The 25796-nt window shown below is 42.3% G+C and overlaps 1 protein-coding gene across 1 annotated transcript in view; it reads right to left on the minus strand.

Annotated features, from left to right (window-relative positions):
- Nucleotides 1-1523: 1523 nt before the first annotated feature.
- The window catches only part of LOC111262495 (heparan-sulfate 6-O-sulfotransferase 1), a 49530-nt gene continuing 25257 nt past the window's right edge, over nucleotides 1524-25796 (minus strand). Inside the window, exons 2-5 of the mRNA XM_022836802.2 lie at nucleotides 21159-21900; nucleotides 10004-10357; nucleotides 9385-9491; nucleotides 1524-5519 (exon numbers count right to left, since the gene is read on the minus strand). Coding sequence (XP_022692537.1) covers nucleotides 4999-5519; nucleotides 9385-9491; nucleotides 10004-10357; nucleotides 21159-21553 — 1377 coding nt within the window. The 5' untranslated portion in view covers nucleotides 21554-21900 and the 3' untranslated portion in view covers nucleotides 1524-4998. The remainder of the gene's footprint in view (nucleotides 5520-9384; nucleotides 9492-10003; nucleotides 10358-21158; nucleotides 21901-25796) is intronic.

Genomic DNA, 25796 nt, shown 5'->3' on the forward strand with positions numbered 1-25796 from the left:
TTAAACGATTCGAAGTATGGCCATGTTGGGCCTCTAGGTTGAGCCCTAAAGAAAAATAGAACAAGAATTGAAAAACTGGGAAAAAAAAAACAGAAAAGACCAAACGTTTATGACTGTTCCCAGTGGCTAAATTGGATTGAGACTTTAGAGAATGACAGTAGACAATGCCCTACAAAGGGCATTACAACATACAATGTTATTGACTAGCCCAGAACGGCGAAACTACTCAATAAGGTGATGTTTCTTTGTAGCGCGTTGCACTGCCATTGACTATTATGAAAGAACTGCCCATAGGCATAAAACAACGAGTGGTTGTTTGAGTAGGGTCCGATCGCGGGAGACCGCCGAGAGTAAGGATTTAGGGCACGGGAAATTAAGGGTCGGTGACGGCACCGGCGCTGAGCAAATCCAGACAAATCACAGGGAACAAAATAAGCATTAAGTGGAAGATGGTGGTGCCCGGCAGTAGATAGGTAGCCACCCAGTGCCAGCTACAACTAGCATGCGAAGGACTGTCGAACGCCTTGAGGCAGGAATCGACGGTCGAGCAACGAAAGTATTGGTTAAGGACACTAAACGTTTTTTGCTCTCTGCAAAACTAGGCACCAGCGAACCTAACCCGGAAAGGGTTCTTTTCAAGTTCCAGTTAACTTGTCTACGAGAAAACGCGAAAAGAAAAACGATGCATAGGAACACGCGAGCGTCTAGTAAATGCGAAACCCTATTGACAAACAATTTACGAGTGGAAAATGATTGGTTGCGATGCGACTTATTCATACGATATCAGACGCTTTAGTGCGTGTCAGTGGCTAGTTGGCTTAATTTCGCTTCTATTTCCAAGTGTATGGCACCCTCTACGACGATTATTTAGTCTATGCAACGGTCTATAGGATAATTCGCTTTAAATTTAGGTAGCTGGAAGAGCCTCCATGTAGAAATATTATTTTTTCCATGAAAAAATTACTGTCATAGTTCACATTTTTGTTTTTTTTAGGGGATTTTAGAAACACAGCCTCGGGCTTGAATAAATCTAAAATTCGGTGTGTTTGCTTTGAGGGTAAGGAGTTGAGGTTAAAAAATCTCAAGATGCATGTCAAACATGTATACTGAGACTTCTATAAAAAATTAAGGTTACCACTTGTGTTGTATGTTGCGAAACCAGTACACTTACTCTTTTTCGCCATATCGATGCACGAAAGCGCTTCACGTATCAACAAGCCTGTTTGGGATGTCGGTTCCACTTGATATCAGTGGATTTATACTCCACTGAAACATGGTCAGATGTGAAAACGTTGAAAGACAGTAAGGCTTGAGCAAAGCTGATACACTGACAGATGAAGAACGCTCACTGTCACTGATGTCCATTTTAAGCCTATGCGTTTTAAGGCTCTAGAACTAAAACCATATATTATATTCTCTGTAACAATCGGTTTTTTCTTTTCCCTTAGAAAACAATAAAGGTGCACAAAAATATGAGTTAATGAATAGAGAAGACAAAGGTCGAATGAAGATACGGTTCCCAGTTCTGTTTTCACGTTATCATAAATGTATATTCGTATTTATTATTGTTTATCCTTTTTTGTCCCATTTGTTATTTCTTCCTTTTTTCAATCAAAATCCTATTTTGTTGCTTCGTATATTCCAGCAGTGTGTTGGCTATTTCCTTTCGTATTCATTGACGTTCTCGTCTTTTTTTTGCAGTATGTTCGTTCCTTGTCGTTGGTCACTTAATAAGCTGTTGTTATTTTGTGGATTTCTAGTAATACAATTAAAATTACCATTGTTGTTGTTTATTGTGACCATCTTCCTATCGATGCAGATGTAAAAGCGATCCTTTGTTTCGGTATTTTCCCTTATTCTAGTACATCTTTTCTAAGTTGTCTTTCCGTCCCAAAAGACCGTTTCCATGACACACAGACGTACCCAGCCCCTATGTCATGCTAGCTTGTATTATTATTATTATTATTTGTATCAGTTATTTGTTTTGTTTAAGCGATTAGTGTCATTAGTATCATCTATATGTCTGCCATTTTATAATGAATTCTGACACCTTTGATTTGCCGTTGACGTAACACTAGTAGCTACTTTTGTTAACTCTTATTTTTTTATAGTTGTTGCCTATTATTTAGATCACCGCCATCGTAATATCGTTCATTGCATATTAGTTGTACTCTATTTGAGCGATTTTTGTACGCTCCTAATACATTTGTCTCCCATCTCTTTCGAACGCCGGCCATACACACCTACATACAACACAATCTACATGTTAACAGCTTGGCTTGCTCCATCGTGATCCGACCCTCTTAGTTCTCTCCCTCCTTCACGCCAGTTGTCAACAATGCTTTCAGCCTGAGTCGTTCCCAATTGGCTTCGTCACGTGTCATTAAAAGTCTCATGTTCGGTGTCTGTACGTATGTACTTCGTCATTGTCACAGATTAACGACACAGACATGCGTTTATTGGAACCACCTTTATGTGCTATTTGCTGACATGATTTTTTCCCTGATATAGATGTCTGACGCTACTATGTCGTGCGGTCAGTTCCTCAATAAACTCGGATATGTTTTTATTGGCATTTGTATTTCTCCCTGAAGTACACCGTTGTGGCTCCGTATTGTTCTTCACCGTTTCTGTTTTTCAATTGTCACGTAAAACTTTTTCTCTATTCCATTTGTGATATCTTGTTTTCGTCTTCTTCATCTATGCGAACTATTATAGTATGTCTCTTATTCTCTGCAATGGTTTGATACTGTTTATATCTTTCCAGGTACAACACAAGTCTCACTATGCGTCGTCAACATGTTCTTTCGATTCATCCTATGTAATCCTGTTTGTCGTTCCCATTCAAAAACACTTTAGCCTCGTTGAGTTCCTGTTTTGAGTAATTAGAAGCGGGATAGTCCCTGGAAATCGCAATAGATGTCCGCCTTTCCCGATGGCACCATCCCATATAATGCCGATCATTCGCCTTAATGATCGCTCTGCTCTGATCGGCAACTAGAGAAGTAAATGACCACGATTAGCAAGAAATACGAGAAACACTGAAATCACTGTTCAATCGAAGAGTATTTAAAATACAAAAGAATCGGGAAAAAAAAACAGATCATTCTGAGTTGCTTATTATTAGAGTAGATAAATAAATTACAAGTGAAATAAACAGCTACTCAGGTATTGTCGCTGCAAGCTTAATGATCGCACCGTTTGTTATCTGAATTTATTGTTTGATATACGTACACAGATGTAGAATACAGACATAGCAAGGAGACCCGATGCTAAAAACAGGTAGCGTATACGTACCCCTGCTTCGTAGAACTAAGACGGATCGTAATCCGTGCGGTATCAGTAACACACGCACACACGCATTTAACCGCTTACATAGCGCCCAGTGGATACGATAGGTAGTTTGTCGGTAACGTCCCAGCCCACATGTTTCTTCGGCTTACATTATGTATCATCTATTAATGGTATTAGAAATACTCTTGCTGGCACCATGGAACGGTAATATCCGTCATGATAATAATAATAATTATTATTACTGTAACCTCATTCATGTATATTACATACTGTGTGCCTGTAGGAGGCACAGAGGAATACGTTACGCTTTATATTGCACTGCGCACTGCACAGAACCTTTCCTTGCTTCCATTTCTCTGGTTTGTTCTCGTCGAGTGCTAAAACTCTACGCCGGCGAGACGCTGCATTGGTCTAAAGTTTCAAGATCGGCCATCTTTGTGGTAAAATCCACACTGCGCGGACCCTTCCATTTTTCTTCTTTTGCAGTGCTCTGTTTCTTATTTATCCCATCCCCTGCCACTTCTACAAGAAATAAAATATCTTCCCGTAGGAATCATTTTAGTTCAGCGCTCCTGAAGACGATCCCGCCAGGTAGATATGCAGGTTACTCCGCCTACTCATATAATACTTTTTGTTCTCAGCTAATGTCTTGTCTTTGTAATTACGGTGGAGTGTGAGGCTTGTGACGTCTAGACACACATCTTGTTGGAGACAGGGAATTTCTTCAGGACGCTCGCAAACAGCTCTCACTAGCCTCAAGCTATCTATGTGCCTCCCTAGTTAAGACAGGCTGTTTGTTTACAAGCTCGGAATCTACAGTTGTCTTAGGTTATCTTCATATGGGGCACTGATTTCTTCATATTACGTCCTTTAATACTTAACAGTTCCACATCTTGTTAATTGACAAAGGATAGCTGCTACTACAGACAATCCTGCTTTGTTAAATGCAGTTAACGAACGCTAATATAGGACTGTAAAAAAAACACAATAAACAGTTTTACGTTGCACTGTTCGTCCTCTTGTAATAGCGATGGTGACGTCTGTAAGATTTTAACCAATGTAATGGTTCTATGATAAAAATAAGCGCAGTTGTTTCCTTTTCGCCGTTTAATCAGCCTGCATTTTTCTCCTTTTCTAACTGCCATTTCTTTAGAGAGATATGTTTCTAACAGTGCGTAACATTGTTTATCTGTTATATTGTTCGACCCTAGCTGTTGACTCGGATAGTCAAGTCTTGAAGACGTATTCCGAGCTTATGGCACTGGTACCACCCTTTCGAATTGTGTTGTTAGGTGTAAGCGATTACGGTAAATTCGGCTGTATATCATAAGCGCCCCCGACAAAAAACTTTCGTTCTTTTCTTCTATACAGACAAGCACACGTGTACTATGTGGGGTGAGTGTATGTTTATATTACGTATACTATAGTACGGGTCAGGCGTTCTCAACCGACTTTTCATTCAACCATTTTCGAAAAACACGCTCGTGATCTCCAGCTAATAACTGAAAACTTTTCCCTCCTTCCTCACGCCTTCTGTTTCCTAATTTTGACGCTCTTCAATCAGCTTAGAGGTTTTCGAATGGAGAATTGAGCAGGTCTACCGTAGAAGCGGTGCCCACAACTAACAACGTCACGACTGCTTTTTTCCACACCACTCTTGAACGCTTGACAACGATGGGGTAAGATCAGGCTGATTGGAGCTTTTCAGAGGGCTACCTTGTTGTTCATGACTCGGTTAAAATTCTGCTCAAAATCTGGATCATGGTTTTTAGCGCGCTCAAATCGTTCCATGAGCAATTCCTTAGCGAACGCGTAAAGCTGTATGTCAAGCGAGTTAAGTTGGTCAATAAGCTCGAGATCGGCACTGCTCACCTCCGCGATAGCCAATGAACTTCTAGTATAGTTGTATTGAACGAAGGCCTGTTTAAACCGTAGGCCGAAAGTACGCTCGAAAAGGTACTGCGAGATCTTTTGGAATTCGCAAAGGGCGAAAAAAGCCATTTTGCGAAGATTACTTTTGGCTGATGCGAGCAACAACGCGTCCCGCTGTGCGCGAGGCATGGCCGACTCATTATAGCAAACAACGAGCGATAGATCAGCTAGCATTCGAGTCATGCGGTTGATGGCCAGATTACTTCGACAGGACACGAATTCGGAAAACGTCACGTCCATCCAATCCGGCGTCGAGTAACATGCCGGTAGCTCGTCAACGGTTGGAGGCCGTCCTGCAAAGGAAAAAAGGACGAATGGAAAAGTTTGTCACACAGTGCGTATGCATATACGACAGAGAAAAATAGAATACCTTGAAGAGCTTGTAAGTAAAAAAAAAAAAAAAAATCGAAAACTTCCCGACGAGATCCCTACTAGTTGAAAATATTAATGACGATTGGTTCAAGAATTCGCCTGGTACTGACCACTTGTCGCAAAGCAGATTGTGTCGGGACATATTGGAAGATCTAGTAGTGGGTAAGAACCTTTAGAACAGCAAGTAGAATTTATCTTTCAAGCTGTGATGAAGTTGAAGTAAGAGCAACGTTAACGATCTTTCGGTGACCGCAATACTAAGGCAACGTTCAGATAAACAATCTTTGTACCTTAGGGAAAAGAGACGTTTGAATTTAAAAGCTGTCTATTCATGTTGGTAGAATTCAATTACATATAAATATTTTGTGTTTTCTTTGTACAAGTTGTTCGCGAAATCATTTACAGTTCTTTCCGTACTTTCAGCGAAACGAGACCTTAGTAAAACTTTAAATAACTTGTAAAAACTGTTTGCATAATTGCCCATAAACATAACTCTACAATAGAATTCTGCTCGCAGCGAACGACAAATAAAAGATATAAGTATAACAACACGAATATATAACACAAGCTATAGCTTTAAAGTTGTTTATTAGATGTTTGTTTACTATCTAGGGTGCATGCACATTCGGGATTGTACCTCAATAAAAATCGAACAATCCACATTAATGTTCTGTGAATCTTAACAGAACTATTGCTTTCTATAGAAAACTACCGCTAATGCTATTCAAGATAAGAAAAGTAAAAAAAATATTATGTATTCTACAAGATAATCTTAAGAACGATAGGCTCTGAGCGTCATTGTTGTTATCTAATGTTAATGATTATTTTCATTGCAATAAAGGTTCGCTCACCGGCAAAGGTGTTTTTCGTTTTCTCCCTGCCGCAGAACATTGTACTAAGTCGTAAATCGTTTATTCTAAATCTGCATTATAACAACAATCGATTGCTGGGGGCAAATGCATTCATTAGTTGAAATCTTTACTCTGCCTGAACCTTGTCGACGTTCGGGTGTGACGGGAGCTGAAGAAAACGGACTACTTTTCCGCGCTTAGCGCAGGCGGCAGAGCTTGTGCATCATCCTAGTTCCACCTTTATCATTTGCAAAACCGAAACAAACGAAGCAAGTGCACCGATATCTGAACATGAGCGCCAATCATCGATAATGCCATTGTGAGCTAAGTACCATGGGGCCATGGGCGTGTTGTTCAAGGATCTGCCGTTGCTTTTTTCAGCAGCTGTGTTATCCTTCTCATGATCCTGGAATGTGCGCATCGTCTTCCTGCCGCGTCGAGCAGCCGAAGCTGGAGTATGAATATGCGATAGCAGTGAAACTACCTGGCATCGATCTCGACGAAGCAGTAGGCGTGCGAGCGAGCGAGCGACTAATTGACCAGACGGATCGACCAATGACTCAACTCAAAGCTAAACCTCCCGCTAGCCCGTCGTTTATCCTCAACCCACTATTGGATCCCGTTGTCACGCTCATCGTCTCATTTCTACTATTCGCAAGCTATTTATATAAGGTTATATATATATATTCTGTAAGCCGGCCGCGGGAAACAAATACATATGTGTATGAGCAATAATGTTTCTCTGCGAATGCACGTGAGTGTGTCTATGTGTACTTGAATACAGTAGGGTTCCAGTATATCTAACTGGGATGGAATAGACAATCTGCTAGCGAGACCTTAATTTACACGGGCTTATAAAGATTACGATCGCTAGCGAAAGGCCACGTGCGGAGATATCAACATACTGCAGCAACAATCATCAAGGACACAAAGGTCAAATTAGCAGTGACGAAGGATATGATTGTTTGTCCATTGGCTTGCCAAGCCTTGGCTGGAATCTGTGCCTTACAAGCAGCCTCTTATAAACCGCCGTTTTCAAAACATATCGGCTTCCTCCAGGTGTTGCTAGTTAGCTTCAGAAAGAAACGAGTTTTCAATAAAAAAAAAGATCAAAAACAATTATTGCATAATCCAATCATCGCAACTAAGTTGGACCTACCCCTCAAATTACGCACAAACTTCGGCTGTAATGAACAGTTAACCCTAAATGACAATTGCTATACTTCTATATATATATATATATATATATATATTCTATGTTTGAGGAACTCAATGTGACTGTATAAACAAAAAGGTTTGTGTGGTAGTGCTATTACTATAACCGACTCATAAGATCGTCGACAGTGCTGGTTAACGTACTAAAATTTACAGAGTGAGCAAATTGGACAACACTGCCCAATTTGTTCCTTTTGACGAATCTTTCACACATCTTCGAAACGTTCAACCCAGCATTTGACCGGATAGAACGCTTACGATCTAACCTGCGTCTAGTAGTGGATTTGAAGAGTTGCTTCCCTATTTCGTTCCATGACTCGTCTTAGTCCACCCGATGTCCAGCCGATCCGTTACGACGAGCAACAATCGTTATGCGGGTCGAACGCTTTTTCGTGCAAGCCTCGATCCGGTTATTACTAAGGGCATTATTTCTCGACTCCTAGGGTACAACCGCGTATTTTTCTCTTGCTAGCCCACCACCGGCAAAATAGCGCTGTCCACTATAACTAAGCCGGCCATCCCTTATGCTAGCAAGCTTCCAGAAGAAGCTCGCTGTGCCGCCGTCGATTCGCCATGAATGTGATGCTTATATAGTCTGCTTGTATATAAATCGGCCAAGTTCTTTTCCGCTGCTTTCGAAGGAAGACATCAACTCTGCGGGTATGTGTTTCAATTCGATGATACGCACTTACATCGAAAATAACTAACATCATTTTAAAAACAAAAGTATTAGTCATAATCGTAGACGAAGGCGACGCATAGTAGCCTGTTGACATGAGTAACTAGCCCTAAAAAACAACCTGATTCCCATGAACCGCAAAGCGAAAAGCGCCCTCGGCAACTCGGTACATGTCTGGCATACAAAACGGCAGAGGTACGGCGAAAGGAGGTATTGCCAAATCACGACAGCCTAAGGAACAATCCTAAATCCAACACACAAAACATGATGGTTTTTAGAAGGCTACACGCAGTACTGCATAGCTTTGGTCCTGCAATCGTTTGCTGCCACAGCACCGTTGCCCCGAACACTCTCTTTTTACCTTTAGTAACCAGTCGGTAACGCATACGTTGGTGCGTATAGGGTTGGAATTATTTACTAGCTACGTGCTCGTCTATTAAGATTGTTCGATATTGGAACGCATACGTAACTTTGTTCTATCGTTTGCACATCTGTCGTAAAACTGTGCGCAATAGTGTTTCCGAAGCCGCGGGACCGTAAAGGCGTTGACGCACTTCAGTTTTTTTACTTTTAGTTGTTCCAGTTATAAGGTAACATGTTCGTTTTCTAATCAATGTAGCCCCACAGTCAGCCTCTAGTTGTATTAACACATAGACCACCTCGTGAAGTTTATACTCTAAAACAATTGCCCCTTTCCACAAATGGGCAACTCCACTCACAAACCAAATAAATCATTCTTATCTATTTCAGATAAATTCGGCGAAAGGTATCAAGAACAAAAATTATTGTTGTTGTTCCAAGTAACCTTACTATATAAGTTTACCTCAACCATATGTCAATGCAAGCTGTTTAAGGAAATACCCTCTTTACGGAAAACACTACTGGCGATGAATACTATCCATTGTAACACATACGGATCAGTATGGCATTTTTAGGCTATCTTGCTTAACTGTACGAAGACTACGTAGCAGCGCTTCGCTGTTCGCACATCTTGTTTGACCGTAAGAGTCTAGGCATATTAAGTATGTTGGCACATCTTACCATTGCAAATGTGCCTCGAAGTCTTCCACGTGGCTCCCCGCTGTACATGCCTAAACTCTGAGAGGAATCGGGACCGAGGTTCACGGAGTAACGTGATGTAAAAATATCTGAAACGATCAGTCAAAATGAATTACATTTTACTGACCCTCCCAGTCTTCGAGTCTCTACGTAAATACGAAGCGAGCCAAATAAATATGAAGCGCTAGATAAAATGATCCTTAATTCCATCGAAGCGTCACTGTGCCTTCTACGAACAAACGCCTTTCACGTCTATATACATTTAGCACACATTATACAATAATTTAGATATATAGCAAGTCATGTGCTTTTATCTTTCATCAATCTTCATATTTCTTCAGTTCAGTGTTAACTGATAAATTTTCCTGTCAGTGTTACAGTGATAATTTATTATCTTCTTTTCCTTGACACACCAAATAATGGGAATAGAGAAGGCTTGATTTGTATAAAAATATACCGCGACAACAGAAATCGTTCGATGATGGAAATGTACTAAATTGATTGGAAGGTTCTCGCAGTATAAATACACCCTGTACTGTGTATAAATAGACGATTCAAGCTATAGCAAACGTAATAATCCGATGCAGCGCTAGTAAAGTACCTTCTTTTGAGCGAATGTAGTTGTTGTTGTTGTTGCAATGGCACTAACAGCTGTTGGCTGTTGCTGCTGCTACTGCTGCCAGCGGAAGAGGTCGTCCCTGCATAGACCAGCCCTGAGGCGGCAACTTGTTGTATTGCCCCTGCAGCCGAACGGCCCCTTGGTCCAATAGATGATTGAGTTTCTGCAGTTCGGCTGTGTTGAGCTAGAAGAACACCTTCCTGCCGGTCTATAGCACCATCGACGCATGCCGTCAACTCAGTCCAGTCTGCGTGCAGGCCACAATGCCAACCAGCCGAATAGCGAGAGAAGATCCAGCTACCCTCTTTCTTTGACCAGCCTCGATGGCATTTATACCTGATAGCATTGAATATTCGCGGAACAGATAGAAGAAAAATCGGCAGACAATATTCATTAATTGTTATTTCCATCCGTATCTAAATAATAGGGGCCTAACAAACGGAATGGAAAAAGTAATCCTAAGCGTAATTGTACGAGCTTTATTTACTAGCCTCACAAATCTGCATGTACACAACAAAACAAGCGCTTGAATAGAAACAAATCTCACCTCATTTAGTTTGGTTGAGCGAATTATAACGTATATAAGGTGCAACATAGTTGTGCTTTCATAATCTATGAGCTTTTTTTTATAGTTGAATGTTGTAGGTGGTACAAAAATATGAACTCTGTTCGGTAATGGAAGTTGCAATACGGCTTCTTAATCTTTTGCGGACGTTTAGTTGCAAAAAGTACTTTCCCGCTTTGCCCTGAAATAAGGGCCAGTGTAGAATCTATGACGTCAACTTCGAACGACGCCTAATCACATATACGGCGTGTTCACTGCTCATCATCTACCTGATAGCTTTTCCATCCGATCACATCAATAACAAAATTACTCCGAATGTGTTTCGAAGACCCAAAGATAGAACGCTACGGTTCTACCCTTGGTCCTGTTTATCTTATCGTCACCTGACCTTTCCAGAAATGGGTATAGCTTTATATATATACACGCTAATAGAGGACAAAAGATCATTAATATGCCTATCCGTCGAGGAAGGTCAAGACGACGCACCTGAACATACAATAGCGTCCGGTCCGCGCTTTACGCAGACGAACGGCAAACCCTATTTTAAATACATGACTCCTATCGATCTGTATTGTGTCCATTTGAATAGGTAAGCGGCTGCGTTGCTTCCACATAAACGCCACGTACTCATGATGAGTCTTCTCTGAGTGTCGGTCTAATTTGGAAAAGATCTTAGAAAGTAGCGTCACAACGGAATCTCATTGCTACAGCGTTGAGTTAATTTGCAGAGTGATCAAAGCGAAAACGAAAGCCGTCGTGAAGTTGAAGGCCTACAAGGACAAACAGTAGTGGAAAACATTGGCTGTTGCAGCTACCAAAAGAAACGGCACGCGACATAGAGCCTAGTGGCGTTCTTCTTCTCATCAACTTTTTCGTCGATCTTCTACCAGTTAGCGATTTCTTTTGCCTCATAATGGACTTAAACCATTCCCTGGGCCTTTCACCTGCCTCTACTCCGTTTCGTCCCTCTACTAGCCGTAATTTTTGTCTTAATCAGCGTTGCTCAAAATCGCCGCCGTTCCATTTCTAAGTCACCTCTACTTCTATCTAATTTCCGCCGATTTGAGGTATTTCCGTTAACTGAACTTCGCTCTTCTATTTTGCAGAATATAGAAACAATAATGTTATACAGTATAAACATGCTCTGAAGCGAGCGACCCGACTGTTTGATCTACTTTTTCGTACGACAAAAAATATATGTTTTATATTTTTTTAGAAATATAATGATATAATCCAATACTATCTAAACGTGTAATGCTAACAACGGCTCTCACACTAGGTTAAAGTCTGCTAAAGAGCGAGGATTTTTCTGTTTACCGGGACATCACCATATACAGACAGCAAAACCAACAACATTTTTTTTTTTTTTGTTTTTTGCACGTTGCCATATTAGTAATGTTTATATAATTTATGGGGCGATGGCCTTTTTACAGTCAGTTCCAACTAAACGCCATGCGGAATAAAAGCTTTCAAGAACAGTTTGAGCAAAGAAGTACGAGCCCTGCGTTTAGGACCTCAGTTTTCTACAGATCAATCCTCGTGATCGAATTTACTCTGTGTTTCTCATTTAACTAAGTTAAATCCTTAAAAGAAGGTACATAAATCATTTAATTATCAATATATACATCTTAGTTAACACAATGATAGTATTTTGTGGTTACAGTTATCGATGCTTTAACTTAAGCAAAGCAGTTAGATTCGTTTGAATTACTGTCTAAGCGAGATAATGTTAACAAGGTATCAACGTCTTCATTTCTAAAGTTAAGTAATATACATCATTCTAAAGTAATGTACATTATACACAGCTACATCCACCTCTTGAAGGTAAAAATTCTCGGCTTTTCATCAGTTTTTAATCACGAAGTTCTAAGGCTGAGCTAATATACATTGATTCTACTATAAGACGTGTGACCATATTTGTGTGGAATCGACTCGATGTTTTGATTACTCACTGGGTGTGGTTCGGCAGACATCTTAGAAGTATAATCGACTTGGGGTACTTGTTCACTGCATGCGCTTTGTAGAGAAGCGGTCAAAAAGCTCGTTATATTTTTAGTTGTCGGGTAGCCTGCATATAGCGCGTCTTTGTAATACAGAGGGGGTTTCAAAAGCGTCGCTTGTCTCCCAGATACGAAGAACATCATCGTTGCACTCTTGGGTACCACAGCATTAATAGTCGTCCCATCGAACGTGTTCCTTTCTTAGCGAGTGGGCTGGCGTACCGCCCGCGGACGAACACAAGCTTATCTAGAGCTCCAGCAGGAGCAGCGTGGCTCCTTCCGATGCCCCATCTATTTTGCTAGCCGGAGATACGTTCGAGGGAAAGCAAAAATATTTGATGGTCGTTTTCTCTCTCTGTCTTCGTTCTTTGATTTTCTTTACACGCTCTTGTTCTTTGTCCTAGGTATTCCCCATTTCCCTCTTTTCGCTTGCTACTGCACTCGATTCGGTCACTGACTGTCCGACAATCGGCGTTTCTGTCCCAATATTTTCGCAATGTTCCCACCGTTCCTATGCTGGTACGAGCCTTACGCGTTCTTTCTTCCAGACTACCCTATTCGTACAAAAAGCAGCAGCAACCTTGCAGAATACCGTGGAGAGGAGACACGTCGTTCTAGCGAGAGACATGACCACCGTAACCGCCCGAACAGAGCCCCTGCCACCCACCCGTCCTTCACCATCACTTTCATTGTTTCCCGTCTTCCAGCTCCGTTTTTTGCACTGGCCTTGATCATCTCGTCTGAAACCTTACCGCCACATAGATACAGGCAGATCCTGCCCCACGAATGCGTATAAAAAGTGACGCTTGAGGAAAAGAGTGATATTTTGATCTGGAACTTAGTATTTAGGTATATGGAAACCAGTTGTTACAAGCGTCGGACAAATCTCAGTGCATTGATACGTGTATCGAGTTTGTCGGAGAGAAAATTTCGGAACACGTTTAAAATATGTGTTAAAGTCAGTTGACTTCATCTATAATATTTGTCGAATCCGCTACATGAAAAGTACTGAACTATGCTGAAAAACGACAGCTACCTAAAATGATCCAGATTGATTATTCTGTTTAGTGAACTCGTGCAGTAAATAGTCCCATTATTAAGTTATAAGCTTCCAAGCTTTGACCGCCCCTCAGCTGTCTCAAAGAGTGCGTGGTAATTATCTTCACAAAAAAATACTAACCTTACTATTCTTAGTCCATTTATATCTTGGGAGACATAGAACCAGCGTTCACTACAATTCGGTTACGACATCGGCATAATATAATTATTTGCTTGTAGCTAATATCGACGAGCATTTAAGATTTCAATACGAAAAATCTACACGTTACAAATTACAGATTAGCTTAGTAAAACCGTAAGTCCAAGCTTTTCCTACGTGAAGCCCTAGTCCGCCCGTTTTCCATTGAGCATAAAAGCGTCCTTGTTTGATTGTTATTAAAAGGGTTCGAAGTTCACTACTGTCTCTAGCAAAACACATCGGCGTCTTTTCACAGCACTGCCCGCCGTCTTTGAATAGCTAACGACCCACGAGGAGGTAGCAACAGTAAACGCAAAAGAAGTACCGCTAAGTTGATTGCCAAACTGAACGAGGCTGTTCCTGCTCTGACCGATCTTCTATAGATGAGCACAAGGATAGCACTAGTGAACGAGAAAGAAGACATACACAACGTTCTAGATACTACGACATTAGCAGGCCATACAGTTTCTCCCTATACATGTTGCAAGCCTCTACGAGCGCTAAGCAGGGGCTAGCGTCCTTCACAGAACCAGCATTACCGCTACTATACGCTCAACGTAGCAGTTTCCACCAAGTCTTCCAGTTTGTTGTTGGCGCCTACCTCACGACCACAGACGGGGTGCCAAAAGCGCCAGCAGCGGCTGTGCGAAAAAGACAGAAGACAGCATCAACTTGGTCGCAGGCTCCGATAACCATGGAGCGAAGACGGCAGCTACTTCCGGAACATTGGGGCTATTAAAGAGTCGAGATGTAAGGTTGCTTCTCGTTTTCACGTACGTACTTCCAATAACAAGAAGGCCTGCTGATAGGCTCGAGGAAAACAAACAGGGGAACAAGCAGCTGCTGAACACGGCAAGGGGAAAATAAACACACATACACACTGGAATTGCACGAGACGAAACGGCCGGACGAAAGGACTGCCATTGAAGATCTTCGGAAGTGAGCGAGCAAATGGGCTGGCTGAGTAGATGGAAAGGGCCGTGAAGCGTCGAGACTCTGCAACGAAGAGAACACGGGATCTTATTGAAATTCCACGCCTGCCACTTGGTCCATGGCATAAAGCTAGGGCAGAAAGGCATGCAGACTTGCAGTCGATGAGACGAGTTCGCGAGCCACGCAGCGACACAGACTTGCGACAGGCCATACGTTCTTATCACGCAGAATTGCATGCGGGAAGCAGCGGTGGCCAGAGCACTCGCGGATGCTGCTGCTCGTACTGCTGGAACCAGTGGATTGGGGGTCGATCTGTCGATCAGCTGGCCAGTCGGCCCTTTTTCTTTTTGGAGCCTGAAGCATCTCTTCCTTAGTTTTCTTTCTTTTCCTTCCTTTTCTCTCTAGGACTTCGTCTTCACTACGTTTCCTTTTGACCACTGTATCGACCGATTCTCTATTTTCCTCTCGCACTGTTCCATTGGAACCGGGGAATAGAACATCCGTGTCTAGTTGGAATTTTACGGCGTTGCCGCCAAGGTAACAGTAGTATGATAACATAGAAGACGCAATGTCAAAACTCTTCACGGAGGGCAAAGCGTTGTACTTTTAGGTATAGATCTATCTGTGATGTATAATACAAAACGGTTCCGCTCGCACTCTGCCACTGGTTCCATTAGGCTGGTCGTACGTGGTCACTACACGTAGCAGCGGACGACAGTGACGAACATAGAAGCATGGTAGGACCCCGTTGCCTGCCTCTGCCTGAGCTCAGGCTCCCCGGATTGCCGGTTCTAGCCGGTTAACCGCCAAGCAGATCTAAGCATAGTCGAAAGCAGAGGAATTTGTCGGCTACGGGTAATACGATCCAGTGCGAAGGAACATTAGCAGTACTATTACCTCATCAGCAGTAGTTTTCCATGGAAGGATCCTCTCTAGCGTCTCCTCTTCTCATCCCTTTTTTAGGTTCTTTGGACCTGCTTCTATACAGCAAGCGTTCTTCTGGCACTAAATCCCTTAGCTGCATTCTCGTCGCGGCTGTATTTGCAGATGGTCGTTATTCGTTGTCGTCGTCGTCACCGTCGACTTCAAATAATTCATCTCTTCAAAAACCTTCTTCAATCGACAACACAACGACACCACGTGTTCTACTTCAATCGCCTCACTTGGCCTTACCTATTTTTCTCTTTTTTCCTTCAGTTCATAAATTTTCGGCCAAGTTAAACCCCAGTGCCTGCGTTCATTTCTATTATCCTTGTTGTACGTACTGTTACTAATCAATGCTGCACTATTACTTCTGTTATTATCATTGTAACGGCAGAAAGCTAGAGAAATAACAGCAATTTCAAAGCAAGCACGTTAAAATTGGTTTCTGTTAAACTAAGGGCTCTATTTATATCTAGACATTATTCTATCTAGACATATTGTCGATATGAATCAATTCGCATAACCTACAGCAGGTTTCATTTGATGTAAACCCTTTACGAAATCATTTTTACCAGCTTTAGTTTACGTGCCCACCTTTACCAATTCTATCGGGATCCTGCGATCGATCTCGTCAAACGTCAAAAACTACTATAACGTCATCCTATTGCGGGTAAACAAAGTGTGCTCAACTAACAATCCCGTAGGCTGCTGGGGGCCCATAATACGACAAGAGTTAATTTTGAATGCCTACCTTAAGGCTTACACTGCGCGCTGCTTGCATGTATCATAGCACTCAGCGAGCGTTAGCAAATAACGAAACGTCATTGATACATTGATGCTCCATCAGAATTGAAATTTTCAAAACTCAAGCTGTCAGCGTTCATGCATCCTGATAAATTGATTTAATAATTTTTTTCAACTTTTTATCATCACCAGTTTCAACACTGTTGCTTTGGGACGCCAGCGCTCACTTCAATGAGTTTCGCGTTGAAAAACTATTCCACTATAAAACTAAAAGGAATATAATAAACAAGATCTTTTGAAATTCCATAGTATTTTGCATTGTTTGACTTAATGTATATTTAGTCTGGCCTTTTCTTTCGATACGCGCTGAAGTCAAGTCGACGTTGTGCTCGTCTATTCATGTATCTATTTACTGTGTGTCGCCTTCATGGTCTCTCATGGTTAGAGATTTTCAACTCGTTTTTCTCTCACGACCAACCGGTCGCCCCTTTCTTTTTCTCTACTTCCTCATCTTCGTGAACACCGGAACGTAGCCGCTTCTGCTCTCCAGAGTTCGAAACGCAGATCCCCCCAGGGTATCTTCTCTCACGGCTCATATCTCACGAAGATTATACTGTCATATTCTACTCTTTGAAATCTCCTGGGTCGCAGTTTTTCACCGAAAATAAGGACGACTCACCTATTGTTATTCCGCCAAATTCAGGAAGCCTTATAGACGCGTATACATCAGAAATCGGAAATGGACTTTTGTTTTCGTGTGGCACGATTAGCTAGAGGAAAAGACGTCGGTGAAAAACTCAGACGGCGATTGCAGGACTCACAGGCCTCTATAATGCTGCTTCAAGGACAGCTCAGTGTACGCTGACAATGAGCCGACAACATTCATTCCTAATTGTTGCGGTGAGGGAGAAAGTTAACCGTAACTATATAGGACAAGGGTTGATGGAAGCAAACGGTGAATTCAATTATACCTTGCCATCATTCACATAACCCGTGGGAGAGACTAGGGGAAAAATGGGGATCAAACACCGCTGTCGCCCAGAAGGCGGATCTTAGAGAGACAGCAAAGCTCTTCAACCTGTCGTGTTTTGTTATACATTCAAAGGAGAACACAGCCGTTCGTAGGACGATGCTCACAAATATAATGCTGTAAGTATCTGTAGCATAGCTGACAATATCCTACGGTTAAAATGATCGCTGATGCCCAATTTATTTTGCGAATCTAAGCAATAAAGTGTAAGATGCTTGCTAAAGGGAGTGGAGCGACATCACAGATTGCTGCAGAATACAAGCTACAGAACGAAAAGATAACATCCCCAGGTTTAGTTATAATAGAATATTACGCAATATTGCCGTCCAAAATAATCTGTATCCAAAATAATAATAATAATAACAATAATGATAATATGAGTGAACCGTAAAGTTACTAAGGATACGAAGCAGCTTATGAGGTGAGGGGTGTGAAAGAAACGGAAGAATTGCCTATTTATTGATCGAATATCGAGCCAAACGGAAGTATACACTTCGCATTGGATACTGAGCTAAGTTTTCAGCCTTGCTGGGTAAATAGATCGACACGCGGACAAGGCCGGCAAATGTTGTATTGCGGTCTCTACGGAACTATATTTCTTTATGTATATTTTTGATGCCCTAAACTAGGACGGTGTTGTTCTGATTTTCATGGCTCCCTTTCCACGCCCTGTCAGCTCCGGCATTGAAGTTCTGCCACCCGCTGCTACTACTACTACTACTACTACTACTCGCCATTGCTGCCGTCCGTTTAGACTTCTGCTATAAAAATACTACGTGCTAGGGAGCAGGAGTGTATCATCAACAAGAACCGCAAGAGTACGTCGCCGGCCAGGCTTCGCAGCCTTGTAAGAAGTCTGCCATACTATGGTATAATACCTTCAACTGGCTGGTTCTTCGTTGATGCACAATGCATGATTCGTCTTCTGAACTTGCCCTCCAAATCGCACTGCTGAGGGGCTTCGAGGATTTTTTTCACTGTTTATAAATGAAAACGAAAAAGTCAGGTTCAACCTAAATAGCCTACGCAAGCTACTAAGAGCACCATAGAACATATTAAACATTCGCCTCGCTAGTTCACGTTTTAACGAGAGCACTGGAACAATAGGCTTTCTGCACGATATAATTATTTTTTGACGTATTAAACCTGTTAAGCTGATTAGGTGGGTAATAATAACTGATTGATTGGCACCGACTCGATACTTGGTGAGACCAATGCATGTTAGAATTAAAAGAAAAGCCTTTACCCGCGAAAGTTATCACATTTGGCAGGTTTTGGAAACAAGCTTACTGAAATGCGTGGCGTACAATTGTAAGCACGACTAGTCTTCTGAATCAAGTAAAAAGGTTTATGTGGCCAAACATCTGGAACATCAGGAAATAAAAACCGACACTTTCAACTTGCTTCTGATCGTAAAACGAATTATTCGAATAAGTTTCACTTTGTCAAGATCAAGGTGCGTCACAGAACAACGAACTTACTCAGAATAAAATGTTGCTCTGGAACTTTGTATAGCTAAACGTGATAATGCTTCTGCCGTAACTGTACTCTAAGACCACAATTAGCTCGTCCATAGCGGGGCTTATTTCACTCTGCGTTCATAGGAAGCACGGAACCTAGATATGGGGCTGTAGATTATTTCACCACAAGTAGAACAGCTGACTGGCGGTGCTCCCAACCTGTACGTACCTCAAACCCGTCGCGAATCTAAAGAAGTAAGAACTTCAACAGCTGTGTTGTTTTCGAATAAGAATTCTTTTTCCCTAGACGAGTTGAACAGACCCGGTCTATTCCATAAAACAGTCGTTAACTTGACCGTCGATTAAAACCGTCATCTATCCCGCTCTGCCAGTTAGCCAGCCAGCTACCGTACGTGAGTTGGACAGTCGTAGAGCGGATGAACGCATCATAAAGTGTGAGGTAGCCGAATTTCTTTCGTTAGGGAAACTGGCTCCTTTTTTCGTCTTCGCTTCCTCCATTTGGCGCTGGTTTTTGTCGTTTTACTCGCTCTACCATTAAACCCTACCGGGCATTAGCCTTACTCTAGGGGTCACACGATGGGTGATGCGAGCAATGTTACGCGGAGTGCCACACGGTTCCTCGATGTTTTCTCGCTTGAGGAGCTCAATCGTAACTGGCAGCAGTCATCACGCCGGCTCGGACAACAACGAGTGGACAGCAAATATAAAATAACGAATGGATGGACGACTTGTCATACTACGCAACGAACAACAGTCACGTCTATGTTGAGAATAGAGTAAATAGAAAAACACGAAGGAAAAAGGTAGCAAGAAAGTGCTCGCTAGAGCTGCTCATACCTACATCATCAATAGACCATTAGCGATAGATAACTTAATAGGTAATGTGTAGTAGAGAATAGAAAAAGCAACATGGAGACCGACAGCTTTGCAATCAGGCCAATCGTCTGCCAGTTTCATCGCTGCCACTGAGTTTGCCATTGTCACGTACTTGATGCATTTTTTTGCGCCCTCGCTATCTATCTACAAGTATCATTCAACGTGACATGATAACTCACTATCTACGAACCAAAACAACCTAGCAGAATACGCTAAGTCGGAAATTTTCAATAATAGAAGAACTGTAATACTATTTACGTCCCGTAGTAGAATTTGACTCTCCGTGATAATGCGGGGGAACTGGATGTAGTGTTGGAGATCATTTTGAGCACGTAAATACCGTCGGTGCAGGTCACTGCCAATTGAAAAATTTCTACACTAATTATATTCACAACAAAGGACAGTGAGAACATTCTAGAGCAACCATTGACCCAAACCCAGTTTCCCTTACGTTTATGTTAGGAATAGTGCTATATAACGAGACCTACGCTTAGTCCCACAAAAGCACGCTAGTTCAATTGCTGTTTTAAATTATATGTATTATGTATTTCGTATTATGTAAGCATGCGTCAACTTACTGGGTAGTTTCTCTACTGGCTTTCTAGGTCCAGCAATAACCTAACATGAAAAAAGCCTGTGAAACTAGCGTGAGAACGAGCAGTCGGTTAACGATACGTTTTCACATTTACCCAGACAAACTTAGCTGTCACAGCTGAATACCTCAATCACCTGTCTTTATGTGTTATAAAAATCATATGTAGATAGTACTAATGTAGAGAACTGATATGTTACAAATTGGTCGCTTGATTCACAAGAGAAGGCAGAGAGAGAAGCACCGCTGAAAGGTGTTTCGTTCATAAAATGCATCACCAGTAACAGAGTCCAGTTGTCTTTAGAACAATTTATTCAGCCTGAGCGTCATTATACCTTCTATCCGAAATATACCAAGATGGTTTTGACCGTGTCGACCCCTAGTGTACGTAACAAATGTTTCTGATCACGTCTTCGTAATGTTTACTTGTGTGCAATAAATAAAGGTGCTAACATGGCTCTGTTTTTTTTATGGGCGGCTTGCTCACAAGATTACTACGCAAAATAATTATTATTACCCCTACTAACCCTAGAGTATTCACACGACGAAAGCCTTAGTTAGGTAATACTTATGGCACCACTGTTGTCAACTCTACGGTACGGGATCGTCCTGCAACTCCTATTCACTAATAATAACAGAATGTGTATCGGAGCCCATATAATGCAAGTATATAACTAAGAATTTAAGTATATTGTAGATAAGTAGATATATATATATATATATATATTAATTTCACTCTCATTCAAGAAACTCACCTTTTTCGCCCAGGCCCAGGTACACACGGATGTTCGATGTCAAGGTCTTTAATGAGGTGTCGCTCAAATACGGTACCACCGGTTTTTTGAATGTGCAAGAAGACCATGACATCGCTACGGCGAGTCATGTAAAAACGAACTCGTTCACTGTCAGCTGTTTCGGGCTGCATCTGTTCATACGCCACCATGTTTTCGTCAGCAACCCTCTGCGGTAACTGTGGCACCAGCGGCAGATCAAGAAGTCGAGTGCGGGCCCCGGGCCCGCCTGCAATGCCCCCGTTGGGTATTTCGAGTTCGCCCAGGTAAACATATTTAAGGCAAAATAGAATGAATGTCGTAAAGGCGCATACACCAAACAGCGCCCTGCTGCGCCGGCGTATCCAGTGTTCCAGCATCGGCCTTTCTTCCCGGCGTTACTGGCAGCGCCCGCGATTCACTTCCTCTAATTAGCTGTCCTAAATGGTGGCCTTAAATGGCGGGCAACCCCACCATCATATTACCCGCCTTGGGGTATAGGTGCGAAGTTGATATGATCATCTACATGACTCTCAATGGAGTCATTGTCTTGATAGTTACATTTGTTGAAACCACATAGCTCCACCATCTGCGGGGAGCTCTGCTAGAGATCTCCTGCTACTCAGAATGGCAGCAGCAGTAAAAACAAGACGCCGGCATCAGCAGCGACGGGAGAAATCGCAGTTTCGTTGTGATGCGGCTGCGTCGGCGACAACACTCCGTTTCCCTAAATTCAGAAAAAAGAAAACGTGAAAAAGACGTATCGTTTTAGCGTGACTCATCCCGGACGAATGGCCAGTTACGCACGTAGCAATTATTATAATAATACTAGACCAACAGTATGTAGACTGTTGTCAATTGAACTAAAGGAAGAGCTGTGCATCGAGACCTGAGGTAAGCCTATTTTTAGCAGAAGGAAAAACATTCTAGCAAAAACTCCAACACCATATTCGTTTGTCTCTCGTATGGCTATATGACGAATGTTTGACAGAAAGGAAACTGAAATTTATTTTACGCTTGATTCATTCTGAGAATAGGCATGGTTTCACTTTCATTTCTAGAAAGGTTGAAGTTGTAACTTCTGTAACTACTGTACAAGTCGCTTATGTATTTTTTTTTTTTATAAATGTAAACGTTTTGTAAAAATGTACACGTTCTTTCAGCCAATGCCTGCTATCAATGCTATTATTTTTAATATTGCCATCATCGTTGTCATTGGGATTGATGCATCTACGCTTTTTCAAGCTACTTTTTTTGTATCTTATTACTGTTTTATTTTTGTTTTCGTCTTACTCTGAGACCTATCTTTCTCGCATTTTGCCTAACAATATCTGCTAAGGAAGAGGCATACCACCAAGTCTGACATTGGGGCCGTCAGCACGGATTGTGGGGTTCAGCAAAGCAGGCTATAAGAGGAGAGCACCAGAGAAATATCCTGACAAATGAGAGAGCCGCAACGACGCAGACAATTTATCACGAGTGCGATAGTTCCGGCGCCAGCAGCAGTAGCGACGGGCGCCTCAGCAACGAAAATACTAACAACAACAGCAGCTCTCTGCGCCCAATTCACTTTTATCAACAGTCCCCTGCTTTCTCCAGTTTGCCTCCCCACCCTATCGAAAAAAAGGACGCAAAGCAGAGTTGGTAGCAGCGGTGGGGCTAGCAGAAATCCTAATAAATCTGATGTTACTACCCCCTGCCACCGCTGCTCTGACATAACGAACAGGCAGACAGACACATGGGCGTACAACAGCACATTGACCCATAGAGAGATGGTCTTCTCGTTTTCGAATGCTCAGTTTTCAAGAACACACGAACAAACGGGCACTCGGTGGTCCTGCCATTATTACATCACATGGCACAGCTTGGATCAGAAGCTGAATCAGTTCAGCAGAATGCAGAACAACAGGAAAACGCACAGAACTGATTTTGGCGTTAGCGAGAAAACGAATTCGTATTTTCCTTTTTCAGCTTTTGCGCATTGGCCTTCCGCCCAGCGTTGGTAATACGGCAATATAATACTGTGTCGCCTGCAGTCTCAAGCTGCAGCTGATTCTACCAGCAATACGGCTCTCTATTCTCCTAGATGTCGCCTCGTCATTCTATTTTCCATGGTTTCTAGCTACGAATACTATCGCCGCAACGTAATAGATGGCAACAGCAGCGAAAACAGCTCTGCCTCGACCGGCTGTTTCGTATTTGCAGCCGAATCGGCAGCAGCCGGACGAGTAATCCGACGAGTGACAAAAGTCGGTCGGCGCACTTGCCGTCACACTGACATGGGTCAGAGCAAGTCACAATCGGATCAAAGGACCCATGATCAGCTTCGACTTAGAGCTATCTGTATCGTAGAACATAGATGGTTGCCAACTATAGAACTATATAGACTGGCGCAGTATTCGCTCAATTCGAATACTGCGCCAGTCTACTGTCACCAAAATGTTTACATACAGTTCGTTACGGTGTGACATGGAGGCGATGATAGCGTTGGCGTCCATTGGTCCTCCTGCCTAGTTAAGCAGCAGAGAGACGCACGAAGCAATTTTTTGAAAAAATGAAAAATTCAGACACAGTGGGAAATTGTCACAAATTTCCTATGTGCTCTTTTTGTGCTCTTTTTGTCTGTGAAGACACTCCATGCGGCGTCCTTTGTTAGGTTGATTAACAAAGCAAAAGAGATTATATCTCTATTGAAACAAATCATAAAACCGTTTCTATTTAGAAGTAATTCCTACATTAAGATATGATTTTTTCATCAGATCAAATTTTCTTTTGTTTTCTATTTACACACTTTTGGCCAAAAACTCTCCAAGCGAAATGAACTATTACGTTTTCTTATTAAGCTAGTAGCAATGTACTTATTCATTGTGTGAATGTATAATTTTCTCTCATATACGTGGCCAGCACTCTTACGTGTACAACGACGATAACTGCTTTCTCTTTTTGTCGAGGTGAGGTATGGTATAATTTTATCAATAATTTCTCTGGTCGAGAAACAGACGGTACAAGAATTCTTGTGTTATTGGCCAAAGTCCGCCAATAATACATCACCCGTCCGTCACTCATCAGCCATCGTGGCTGCCGATATGGTGTTGGGTCCTGTAGCTACGGGTGGACTAAACGTAAACGCTAAGATACTATGTCCGAAAACGTCCAGTTAAACCTGGTCCGCAATGCCTACATCGAGCTGTGAGAGGTTTTTATCAATTAAAATCAATGACAGCATAATCTTCGTACTTTTTCGGCTAGATTCTACTAGCTAACACCGAAAAACAATACTACAGCCTATACCAAACTTTAGATTCTATGGCGACTACACAAGAGGTTGCCCATCTTCGTATAAATATTCGACAATCTGTTCTATTCAAACACAAATCTGTTTAGAAAAAACTCACGAAGAGATGAGCAATGAGGGGATGTTTTTGTACTTCCGATGATGTGGTCTGTCTACGGTACCTCAACCAATAACAAAAGAATAAGCAAAAATAGTTCGATGCCTTTGACGATAAGTGGTCTTTCGGAATCTTGAATCGACTTTGCGTTGGGGAGATAGCGAGAAACAGGACGGTGTGTTTAGTTCAATGGAAATCATATTTTATTTAGTTAACTGTGAACGCCTCTATCCTCATACGCTCGGTATATACCTTCGGTTTATCGAAAAACACCAAGTTCTTTAAACTCAAGCCGTCCATACGAGCCAAACTTATTGACTGGCTTTGCTTTCGCGTAACGTGCTCAACTATCTGAAACTCATTAACGAAACACTGAAGTCTGCTCGGACGACACTTGTTGCTACGTTGGTGTACCACGAGGTATCGTGAAGCGAAGCGAGGCCCTTTAGCAGTACTCGTCTTGGTGAATAACGTATTTCGCCACAAGTGCGAAAACAGCACAGGTAATGAAAATAACGCATCCAGCTCTGTTCTCCTATTCGAACTGCTGCACTTAGCACGTACATGGCCGCTGGCAGTATGCCGTCCCTCAGCCTCGTCTTGGAGGGGATGGTACATCCTTACATACAACACTCCTCCTTCTGCTGACCCCGTTATCGACTCGCACCTCACAGCCTTGGCCTCTGTTCAACGTTCTCACGTCTTTTTACACCAAGCAAATTACCACACCTTTATCCTTGGTCCCTCCCTTCCTTTCCGCCTGCGCTCGTTCGGCTATCCACCACGAGCTTTTCTTGACGTGGAACGTGTATAGATAGAGCTTGGTATCTATGTGGCGCCTACCCCTTTACCGTTTTGAGCTGTAAAGTGATATAGCCGCAGACTTCGTAAGCTTTCGTATTCCCTCAGAACACCAGTAAAGGCCGTGGTCGTTCTCCCATAGAATCCAAAATGGCCCATTTGAATGCGGTAACCAGACGTCGCGGATTTAGGCAAAAAGGGTAGCCACAGTCTCAACTAGGTAGACGACACAGGCTGAGAAAAGGGTATCTACTGCCGTTATTTTGCTTCCACGCCCTCTCGGCACGCCCTTCTAACTCCTTCCTATGCTGCTGATAAGCTTAGTTCGTGCCCCTGAAGCAGCACGCTTATTGTTGTCTGGGATAGGAGGATCCGCCTGGGTCCGCTGACCGAGATCGACATATGTTCCTTCTTTTTCGTTCGCAGTGTA

The sequence above is a fragment of the Varroa jacobsoni genome, unplaced genomic scaffold (assembly GCF_002532875.2).
Source record: "Varroa jacobsoni isolate VJ856 unplaced genomic scaffold, vjacob_1.0 scaffold_669, whole genome shotgun sequence".
In the NCBI taxonomy this organism is placed as follows: Eukaryota; Metazoa; Arthropoda; class Arachnida; order Mesostigmata; family Varroidae; genus Varroa; species Varroa jacobsoni.